The sequence below is a fragment of the Euphorbia lathyris genome, chromosome 6 (genome assembly GCF_963576675.1).
Source record: "Euphorbia lathyris chromosome 6, ddEupLath1.1, whole genome shotgun sequence".
Classification (NCBI taxonomy): domain Eukaryota; kingdom Viridiplantae; phylum Streptophyta; class Magnoliopsida; order Malpighiales; family Euphorbiaceae; genus Euphorbia; species Euphorbia lathyris.
The window spans coordinates 31,468,824-31,480,230 of record NC_088915.1 but is presented as its reverse complement, the minus strand read 5'-3'; the positions used below and the strand labels follow the sequence as shown (position 1 = coordinate 31,480,230).

Genomic DNA, 11,407 nt, shown 5'->3' with positions numbered 1-11,407 from the left:
TAAGGCCTAATTTTTTTTTTTTTTTTACTCCATATTTAATTAAGTGATTATCATTTTATAATTTAATTTTTTAATATAAAATATATTAGTTGGATGGACTGAACTGGACTTAGAAATCAGTACCTTAATCCAATCCAGTTCAAACCCAGTTAGACCGGCCCGAGCCCAGTCCGGCCCAACCCACATGAACATGTCTACTACCAAGTTTCCAAAAGAACTGAACGCAGAGAGTGACAGTTGACATTTGTCGACAAAGAAAGAAAGACAAAGAAAAAAAGCAGCAGTTGGAGTAGCTGATCTTCATATTCTTCTTCTGCGATTCTTGATTTCCCATGCTTCTCTAAGTGTGGACCGTCCATCATAAATCACTTCCCTGTTACTATTGATATCTTGGATTTTATACTTACTTCCTCTGGTCTCGAAGCTTCTTTAATGCCCAACAATCTGAGCTAACGATCATGGTAAAGATTTTTCTTCTCTACTGCATTACTATCAGTTTTAATCCAAATCATATTATTTAACAAGTAAACCTTTTCTTTTCAGAATTTTCTAGTTGGAGCTTTCAAGCCGCAATGTAATGTTTCAATTATTTTCGCCGATGGAAGAAGTCGGAAGCAGGTTTCATGTCCACGAACTTTTACATTTGCTATGAACTGTCAAAGTTTTTGTAATTAACTTCATAATTTTGTGTTTTCGACAGTAGGAAGTTGTGTTTTGCAGAGAAATAGAGCATAGAACATTGCGCCTACGAGATTTGAGTTCTAGGCTATATATAGCACTATGTTTTTGTGGCCATTGAGCTTTTCTCTGGGAATTATTTCAGAGTTCTAGCAGCATTTGAAATGTATATTAAAGCCCAATCAGATGCTTGTTTTTAAGGAAAGCACTTTTGAATATATTTTTTCGTATTCAATTGTTACTATTATTTTCATACAATTGAAGTATATTTAGGTGCAAACGAACTTTCATCAAGGCATCCCATTTTTTTTTATTATGTTATATTTAACAAAATACATACTTTGGAACATCTGGTTGGGGGTTTCTGCATTGCAATTTACATGCTCTGTCATTTTGGGCGAGGGGAATGTAATTCACATGACAAGATGCTGGGTATGCTATTAATCAAATATTTGCTACTGTGAATTTACATCCAAAATTTGGGGAGTTCATGTAGATGTGACAGCAATTAGCAAAGTAAATGTGCTGGATCTATTTAGTGGATGTTTGAATGGAATATTATTCAAGCTTGTGCTGATTATTTCTACTCATCTTTTTAGGTTTCATTAAAGAAGGAAAATGGCCAAACAGTAACGGTTCCTCAGTTTCAAAGTCAAGAAAATACTGTGGGAGAGGTATTTTTTGATGTTTTGGATTGTTCTTATAAACTTATTATTGTCAACATTAAGTGCTTTTGTTCATTGCTGTTATTAAAATTATATTATTGAACGTTGTAATCGCTGTATTCAGGTGGTCATAGAACCCGTGCAGGGAAAGAAGGTTGAGCATAATGGTGTAAAGATTGAGCTACTTGGTCAGATAGGTGTGTGGAATTTGCTATTTTTCAGTTATCATACATTTATATGGGTTTTACTTATATTTTACTTTTTGATAAAGAAGATTATAGTGATAGAGAATAGAGAATAGAGTAAGTAACACATAGAACCCAAATTTCCTCCATCCAAAAGGAAGAAAAAAACGCAAGTACAAGCATATGAATACAAAAATTCTTGTTGTCTATCTACAAGAATATACATAGTTGAACATTGTTTTAATTTAAGGCCATAAACACTATGGTTAGTGAACTCCAAAGGTGAATGGCATTCTTGTAAGCTTATTCGGTATGTTCCAATCCAACAAAGCTTTTATGAAACCACAAACACTGTCCAGATTAGCTTCCTCCGACTTTTCTTTTCAATGCCACTCAAATTAATCAACTTGCCCTGCAAGTGCAAATTGCTGCTTTCTATTAATGGCAAGAATAAGTTTCAAATCTCATGCAACATTAATGCATAATAAATGCCCATAACATCAATATAGCATAATGTGCATGCATTCATATGGTGATAGCGACTATTCTCTGTATCTATGCTATATCACCAGTGCTAATTTAATCAAAATTAACAATCAAGCAAAACCTTGAACTTTTTTTTATGCGAGATAGATTATGGAAGGCCGAAATCAACACGATTAAGTTTCCTAAATCTTATCAATCACGGTTAAACTCACAACACAAACAAAATCAAACACTTAGACTAGGGAATATGAAAATAGAATGAGAATGGATGACGGAAACAATGGAAATAACGATATTAACTCATGCTTCTTCAACTTCACGTCATGCTCCATCCTTGGTGTGCCTTGTTGATTCGCATCAAACAACTCATAAACTTTGCAAACATGAGAACTAGCAAAATGCCAAAATAAGATTCAAACACAGTTTGTGAGGGAAATCTTGGCAGTTCATCATTGTTTTTCTCGAAAGCAGTTGAGCTAATAATGCAAATAAGAAAAGCAACTATTTATTTTGTGCAATATTACTGAACAATGTGAAGTTCCAAATCATCTTATCTACTCAAATTATCATTAAGAATCTTGACTATTGGGCAACAAAAGTATACTAGTTTTTTTAGTAGTCATGTAACTTCAAGAAATAAGAGTTCAATATTGTTTGCTTTTGGGACTTGCATGAGTGGCATTTATTCTCATCTTTGCATCCCATGTTCTCATACCGTCCACTCTTATCTAAGTTCATGCTTTTGAACTACAAAAAATGAGTGGGAAAGCTAGATCAACTAACAGAGAGGTATTTAACATGAGGCATAAGAGAAATATTAGCTGTGAAAAGTTCAATTATTGTCAGTTTCCTCTATTTAAGAAAGTTATAAGGAAAACTGGATGAATATAGAATCAGAACTTGCTGGGATTTCATACAGAATTGTAGCTCTCCTCTGGATCTTTATGCTATTCTAACCCTGGGGTTATATTTGTTGAACCATAGATCTATAGAATTTTGGCATGAAGTTTAGAATATCATTCTTCCATTAATGCATATTATGTTTTGCAAATAGCTCATTTCACTTCACTTCCCAACTATGGAAATTTTGTATTGTTTTATTTTGTTACCAATAGTAAGTTCATCAGAAAATTACTCTTTATATGTAGTACTTAAGCATGCAATATATATATATATTCTTACTTACAAGTTATCTTACTCAAACTATGCGGAGAGAAAGAAGGAAACCCGACTTAATTTCACTATTAGTATCCTTTCAAAGTTTGAGAGGGAGAGAGAGAGAGAGTTGCAGCCAACTAGAGTGCAGTCTGTCTGTAATGTTTGTATAAGCTTGTGAAAGGTATTTTTGTCATTATAAAGTCGCAATAAAAAACCTTAACTTCTTAGTACTTTTATGGTGCTTGCACTTTAGAAGTCCTAAGAAGAGGAAAGAAAGGAGAATATGCCATGAAGGAGAAAGAATTCGCCTAAAAGGCAGCTATAAAAAGAATAAAAAAAAAAAAAAAAAAGGGCGGCCCGGTCGCATTACGCGTCCCCGCTGAGCGAGGGTCCGGGGAGGGGTCCCACCACAAGGGTGTATTGGGGGCAAGCCTTCCCTTGCCAATTGGCAAGAGGCCGCTCCTAAGACTCGAACCCGTGACCTCTGGTCACACGGCAACAACGTTTTTACCGTTGCGCCAAGGCTCGCCCTCTCAGCTATAAAAAGAATATTAGAAGAAAATGTTAAAATCAAGTTGGATAAATATTTGGGGACCCTTGTAGTACCTTTGGAATCATAAGCCCATAGAGCAGTCAAAGGAACCACCTTGCCCTAGAACAATTTAGTGTGTACTTCTATCTTTAAAGATGTATTACATTTTTGTGCATCCTAGAATTTCTATAACAAAACACACAAAAAAGAAGCACCCAATTCCAAGGAATTTTCACAATTCTCTATCACCAAAAATGCTCTCTAATTTAGTCCGGCAAGGTCTTTAAAGACTTCGGAAGTATGCTACTCCCTTTAGACATATTTAACGGGTGGAGTGAATTGTTCAAGGTACCACACAATGAAGAAGCATTTCAAAGCGAGTCTCATCACACTTGTAGCACATAACATACGAATGAGGGGATTAGCCAGCTTTTGCTTTTTTCCAAAAAGATTATAGAGAACTATAGTCAATTCAAAAGCCTTTATGTCATGCCACTTATACAATACTTAAATTTATTGAATGGATGAGATAAATATCCTTAAGGAGGATGGTAGAAGCATTTTTCTAGAAGAATCTAATGCCCCTCATTCTATATGCTCTGACAATTGGACAATATCGAACTGGGAAAAGTAATGAATTGGGTATTTCATATTTCCATACTCAATTCTTTTTCTTTTAAATTTATCTTCTTTTTAGACTTTCACTCACATAGATCAGATCTACACTAGAAAAATGAAAGATCTATTTTCTTTTATTTAGATGGCAAAAGACTAAACCATTGCTTCATTAATTAAAATCCTTCAGGTTTATTTGAATTAAAACTGTTTCTAATTCATATTTTGTGTCAATTATTTGTTCTTATCCCTTGTAACTCATGGGTAGGTTTGAGTCTGTGATGTGAATATGGAATAGTTCGAATCTGAACGATCTGTGTGCTTATATTTATTGAGTGGAATTTTTTGTGGACATTGGTGGTACATAAATCTTTGGAGTTATGGGTACATTGAGCATTATGAGTGTACTTCATTTCGTTATTCTGTCCAAGTGATAACAGCTTAGCTGATGACTTATTTCCCATTTTTTTCGCAGAATTGTATTTCGACCGAGGCAACTTTTATGATTTTACATCTCTTGGTGAGTGTATAAGCCTGCATTTCTCAGAAAACAGATAATGAATGAACTATATGTTTTGTAATGCAATTTCTAAGTCAAGTTTTTATAGTTTATTTAATTTATTTTATCACGTCTTGTTGGCACAGTATCCATATATTATTTGTATTTCAAACTTAAACTTCCCATCATAGTCTACCAGCATTGCAATTTCATCATTCTTTCTGTGTGCTTTGTGGTTGGGTCTTTTTCATTGCACTATAATGAAGGAAAGTTTCTGTTGTATGATGATGAACTCTTATTGTCCTCATGCAGTTCGTGAACTTGATGTTCCCGGTGAATTATATGAAAGAAAAACATATCCCTTTGAATTTTCAACAGTTGAAATGCCATATGAGTCTTACAATGGAGTCAACGTTCGGCTTAGGTAGGATATCTATGTCAATTTCAGTGCTTCAGTTATTAAATTGAAAGATTGAAACTTTTTAAGCTGAGAGGGTTCTATAATGCTGCATCCCATTTATTTTCCGTCCAGAATTGATTTTTCAATCTTGTGCTGGTTATATTTGGTCCATGATTCAAATTTCAAAAGGAAGTAGAATCTTTGGTATTTATTTTCACCAAAATCATGGTGGGACATTGGGAACTCTTGCCATTTTCTCGAGGTTTTATTTATTTATATTTGTTGTCAGCTAGCCTGTTGCCTTCTCTACATGGTGGAAAGAAATTTCAAATATTCCTGATTGTTTACTAAATCATTCCTTAATCTTAAAACATACAACTTGATTGTTCCAATCTCTTTTAGGCTCTTGCTAGCTGGTGAAATATTTTTTTACATCATAATTTCACATGATCAATTATGCTGGCTTAGATTTTCTTTTTCATATTTATTGAACATAGAGGGCGAGCCTTGGCGCAACGGTAAAACGTTGTTGCCGTGTGACCAGAGGTCACGGGTTCGAGTCTTCGGAGCGGCCTCTTGCCAATTAAATTGGCAAGGGAAGGCTTGCCCCCAATACACCCTTGTGGTGGGACCCCTCCCCGGACCCTCGCTCAGCGGGGACGCGTAATGCGACCGGGCCGCCCTTATTTATTGAACATAGCTTTATCTTTGCTGAGTCACTAGCACACCATCTACTTGGGAGTTTAAAGTGAGGTTCAGAATTGATTTCTTGTTTCTCTGTTTTTGATAATGAATTATTAGATTTTTTTCTTTCTTCAGTGAATAAAGAAGCTAAAAGCATTTTGTATAACAACTACTCGTGTTTTTTTCCCAAATTTGCAGGTACATATTGAAAGTGACAATCAGCAGAAACTATGTCAGCAACATTATAGAATACCAGGAATTTGTGGTAAATACATTTTAATATCAGAAAAACTTTTGGATTTAATCACTGTGCTATTGTTGTTAAAGTTCGATTTTAAGCAGTGATACATTGTTACATTTCTCACTATTTCTTCTATTCTTTAAACAATTAGCTCCATTGACCTGGGGAAAAATGTAGAGGAATAAAATAAAGGCCTAATACATCAACAGCTCCCTGAACTTGTCCAAAATAGTAGAATGGCTCCCAGAACTTTGCAAGTGTCTCACCAGCTCCCTAAACTTGCTTATTTCGTATCATCAGCTCCCAAAACTTGTCCATAAAAGTAGATTTGCTCCCTGAACTTTGCAAGTGTCTCATCAACTCCTCAAACTTGCTTATTTTGTAACAACTAAATATAAAAAGCCTAATACTAACTCTCGATCCTCATCCATTCAATCTCTCAAACCTGCAACACAAACTCTTATAATAGGTTGAAAGGTAGGAGAAGCGAAAAATTACCTCTCGAATAGATGAAGACGTATTTTTAGAATTTAGGTTTAATAAGTTTTTGTATTTAGTTGTTACAGAATAAGCAAGTTTAGGGAGTTGGTGAGACACTTACAAAGTTCAGGGAGCTAATATACTTTTATGGACAAGTTTACGGAGTTGTTGATACGAAACAAACAAGTTTAGGGAGCTGGTGAGACACTTGCAAAGTTCAGGGAGCCAATCTACTATTTTGGACAAGTTCAGGGAGCTGGTAATTTATTAGTCCTAAAATAAATTAATATCATATGGAATTGATCTTACAGGCTGCAGTTAGATAAAAGTGAAGCCTGTAAAGACACCCTTACTGTATGATATGACAATTATAAAAGCCATCTTGCAGTCAGGAAAACAGTTTTGTAGTGTATACTATTCTACTGTGGTGGCATCTATAGTTTTTGGAGAAAACACTGTAGTTCAGATTTGAATTATCCATCTAGTTGCACTCATAGTTTTACCAAATGGTTGCAAATTGTGAATTTCTTAGGACCTCAAATTGTTAATGAATGGGTTGTGGTTTGAGCTCTGATTTATATGGCTGTATAATGGATTTAATGAGATTCAAGTTGCTGAAGCCAACTGTTTGTCGGTGTTTCATATGAAATTCTTGGTGATTAAGTTGTTGAAGAGGGTAAAAACTTTATTATGGAAAAAAACAATTTAATCTAAGAAGAGGGTTGCTGGAACATTAGAAAGGTCATTTTGGGATGTTAGATCTAGAAGAGTAATAATAGAGGATTATTTGCGAGGACCGGAGTTTGGTAAAAAAATTATTAGGGGAAAACAAACAAATTATTTGGCTAAACCTATAATTAAGCCCTTGAACTTTCATGGTTTTAAGGATTGAGCTCCTGATCATTTATTTTTCTATATTAAACTCCTGAACTTTAATTTTCACATACATAGAGCCCCATACTAACGGCTACATTAGCTAAGCCGTTAGTGAATGGTTCAATGTGTGTGAAATTTAAAGATAAGGGGCTTAATCAAGAAAAGTTATAAAGACCAGGGGTTTAAATATGTTTCTGCCTATGATAATAAAAAACAAGCATGAATTGGAGAGACTCCATTTACTATAAGTTAGCTAATATAAGATGTTTGTATATCGTTAGTCAGTATAACCAATTTTGCTGATATATTAGTTTTGTAGTGGAATTCTAAATTCAATTAATTCAAGGGAAAAATACAAAAAAACATGTGGTTTGACCAATTTGTACTTTCCCCTTAATTCAAACGGTATTGTTTAAAGTCATAGACACAACGTCATCTTTATGGATCTTTTATTTTTAATTTCAATTTCTTCAATTGTTGGACATATATATATTCAAAATTTAGAAGAAGAAAAAACTGAAAATTAATTATTTATTATCTTTCAAAAACAATAAGATGATTAAGTAAACAAATGTCACAATACATGGTTACCTTTGAAATCTTAATGTTTTTAAGGACAACCTTTGATCTCTACTTTTCACACAGATTGAGTCTTTCACTAATGGCTTAAGCTAACGGCCGGGCCCAATTAGCGAGGGGCTCAATATGTGTGAAAATTAAAGTTCAGGGGCTTAATCTAGAAAAATAAATGATCAATATGAGTTGACAAATAAAGAGCTGATCATTGGATAGGTCAAATAGCAGATATTTATGTTATCGAGTTGGTAGAGCAAAAACAAAATTTGCAGAAAAGGCATCTCCTTGCTTAGTATTGTCATCCTATTGATAACCACGTGGACTTGTTTGTACATGAGCATGGAGTCATTGTAGTATTGTGCAATAGCTTGATTTTTGTTTCTTTGTTCTATTTCTGCACCAGGTACGCAACTACTCCCCGCTTCCATCAATCAACAACAGCATTAAGGTCAGGGGAAATTGTATAATTCATGTGTTGTTTTTTGTGTACTTTTTTAATTATAATTTCACCACTGTTGCGGTATGTGAACCAATACTTTTGAATGTTATGTTGTGGTCAATAGGACTTTCTTTTTGCTGCTGTTATCTGCCCCCTCTTGATTGGACATAGTACCATACATCTCTGAACTTTTCTCTAATTTAGGATATCTGTGAAGTCTGGTGCTAGGAAACAGACTGTAGTACAGTCACTGTACTAAATTCCTATTTAGATTGATAATCTGTTATTTCTTCAAGAAATTCTATTCCTATTTTCTTTAATACTTCGATTCTTAATTAGAATTAGGAATCAGATTCAAAGTTATTTCTCTAGGGAAATGTCCGCCTAAGTGAATCGAATCAAATTCTATTGATGGAGTTGAATTCTATTGATGGAAATACATTCGAATTATGAAAGTTGATCCAATTTTCTTGTATTTGTGCCTTGTAGATGGAAGTTGGAATTGAGGACTGCCTTCATATTGAGTTGGAGTACAACAAAAGCAAGTAAGTCTAAATGTGGTGAGCCCAGTAGGGAGAAATCTTTTGGTCTTCATATCTGTATTTATTTTACTCAGGTACCATTTGAAAGATGTTATCGTTGGAAAAATATATTTTCTCATGGTGAGGATTAAGATTAAAAATATGGAGCTTGAGATTAGACGCCGTGAGTCAACAGGATCAGGGCCTAATACATATGTTGAGACAGAGACCCTTGCAAAATTTGAGTTGATGGATGGTGCTCCTGTTAGAGGTAAAGATCTCGTGTTATTTAGTTTTTGAATCGCCACAAGATTTTATCATCTTTGCAAGGTATTGCCTGGGCGGCACATTCGATATGTTCATATAGTCATTAATAGAGAATCGAAACTCAAACTCACCCAAATTGATTAATAACAGTAGAATGCACTCACAAACACACACAGATAATCTGATTAACTAATAGAAGATGAAATATAAAATTCAGGGAATACAAAACAGAAAGAGATAAATGGATCAAGTAAGACTCAATCCCCTTCTCTACCCAAAAGGCAGAGCCTCTACTAAAGCAGCCTCCACTCACGCCTTCCAGAATTTTCCTACCAATAGACCATTCTCTATCAGTCATCCAGCAACTTCTTTGATTTTCAAACTCTTCTGTTTGTTTTGAACATTTAACTAGGGTGGTCCAAATGGACAGCTCTGGGTACATCAGAAGGATAAACATAAGAGCAAAGAAACTGATTTAACTCATGGTTTTATTAACGGGATGTGTGGAAGCCTGAGTTTGGATAGATTTCAATTCAATTGAATTATATTTGCTTAATTTTTCTGTTTGTGAAAAAGAAAAAGAAATGAATCCTTTCATATTTTAGAATATAGCTTGTGATGTGAGAATTGGAAAGCATGTCAAAGATGACATGATTTTATGAGAATTCAATTGAGAGTAGCTTGTTGATGATGATAGAGAATGCTCACAGAAAATAGGTAACACAGGATAAAGACACAGTTGGATGAACTTAGTAGTGTAGTTTCTATTTGAGATACACAAGGTATACCCAGGGACACAGCCCCAATTCCTCCCCTGCCACAATACAGGTGGTCCCCAAAATACAAAAACACTTCCTGAATCCCAAAAGCAACAGACCCCTCTTTATTTATTTATACTAGAACTGTAGACTCACAGACAAAACCTCACTACCCTCCCCTTAGCTGATTTTCAACTTTACCCTTCCTCCTAGTGTAGACTCTTAGCACTCTTGGTCCTCCATTTTCTTGATTTGGATCGTTAGCAGATGACATATTTGCTCAATTAGTAATTGAATTCTTGTATGTCAAAAATATTTTCCATACATAGAAAGTGATGTGGTAAATGAATTGAATTCTAGTAAGAAAATTCATTTATTTTGCTGCATATAATTTGTTCTGAACAAGGTGTAAAGGATGTAAGTCACAAGAATCATTGATGTTGGCAGTTGTTTTTATTGATTATGAGAGTGATAAGAGCAAAATTTGTAGCAGGGGAATCAATTCCAGTGAGAGTGTTTGTAAGTCCATACGAGTTGAGTCCAACTTATCGCAACATAAACAACAAATTCAGTGTAAAGTACTACTTTAATCTTGTTCTGGTTGATGAAGAAGATAGACGCTATTTTAAACAGCAAGAAGTCACTATTTATCGGCTTCTAGAAACTTCTTGATCGTTTGTGCTGACAGACTACTAAAATTTGCATATGATGTGAAAGTATTTGTATCAATTTCTGAATTGTGTGAAATTTTGTTAACCGAACTGAATGAGATGGTGTACTTTGATTTGTTATTCTTCTAATAGCTGAGTGACAATAAAATGAGTTTGCAAGATTGACAGAGGGGTGGTATTTTCATTGGATTTGTCAGTTCTTCTATTTGCAGAAATACATTATAAAGTTTTGATAAAAACTAATTTTTTTAGTCTTTTCATCTCTAATTTTATTAATTAATTGTTAAATTAACAAGTTTAGCATTCTATCATTCAATAATTTACATATTTGTTGTTTAATTAAATTTTTTTATATTAATACAAGTATGAAAAATAACTTAATAAAATTATATTAATATTTAGTGTATTTTTAATTAATATTAGATAATTGAATTTACATTCACACAAAAAGAAATTACATTAACATAATATTTTAATTTGAATAATAATGAATATATATTTCATATAATAATATTTATTAATTAGGTAACGAATGGCCCTGTTAGCTTCTTGACTCCTTAGATCCTTTGAGTATCGTCCCTGTGCGGGGAGCGGTCCTTGCAGATACTCCGACGATCAAGAAAGTTAAATAGTTCTAGGTGTTATCTAAGTATATAATCGAGGAACAAATGTGAAT

The 11,407-nt window shown here is 34.1% G+C and overlaps 1 protein-coding gene across 3 annotated transcripts; it reads left to right on the top strand.

Annotated features, from left to right (window-relative positions):
- The first annotated feature begins 238 nt into the window (after positions 1-238).
- Positions 239-10,982, top strand: LOC136233860 (vacuolar protein sorting-associated protein 26B-like). Of its 3 annotated transcripts, none has more exons than XM_066023579.1 (11): positions 239-461; positions 544-618; positions 1,278-1,352; positions 1,468-1,540; positions 4,795-4,839; positions 5,131-5,242; positions 6,101-6,167; positions 8,479-8,523; positions 9,004-9,059; positions 9,131-9,306; positions 10,554-10,982. In XM_066023579.1, exons 1-11 carry the CDS (start codon positions 459-461, stop codon positions 10,730-10,732), a joined length of 906 nt encoding a protein of 301 aa, XP_065879651.1. In that variant the 5' UTR covers positions 239-458; the 3' UTR covers positions 10,733-10,982. The 3 variants fall into 3 exon arrangements, with proteins under 3 accessions (XP_065879651.1, XP_065879650.1, XP_065879652.1); XM_066023578.1 differs by having other exon boundaries at positions 10,551-10,982; XM_066023580.1 differs by lacking the exon at positions 10,554-10,982 and adding an exon at positions 9,520-10,544.
- Positions 10,983-11,407: the final 425 nt, after the last annotated feature.

Bases quoted from the DNA above. Each gene is read 5' to 3' on its own strand.
- LOC136233860 (XM_066023578.1), top strand. The intron at 4,840-5,130 runs GTGAGTGTATAA...GTCCTCATGCAG, and splicing joins TTATGATTTTACATCTCTTG to TTCGTGAACTTGATGTTCCC. The intron at 9,060-9,130 runs GTAAGTCTAAAT...TATTTTACTCAG, and splicing joins TTGGAGTACAACAAAAGCAA to GTACCATTTGAAAGATGTTA.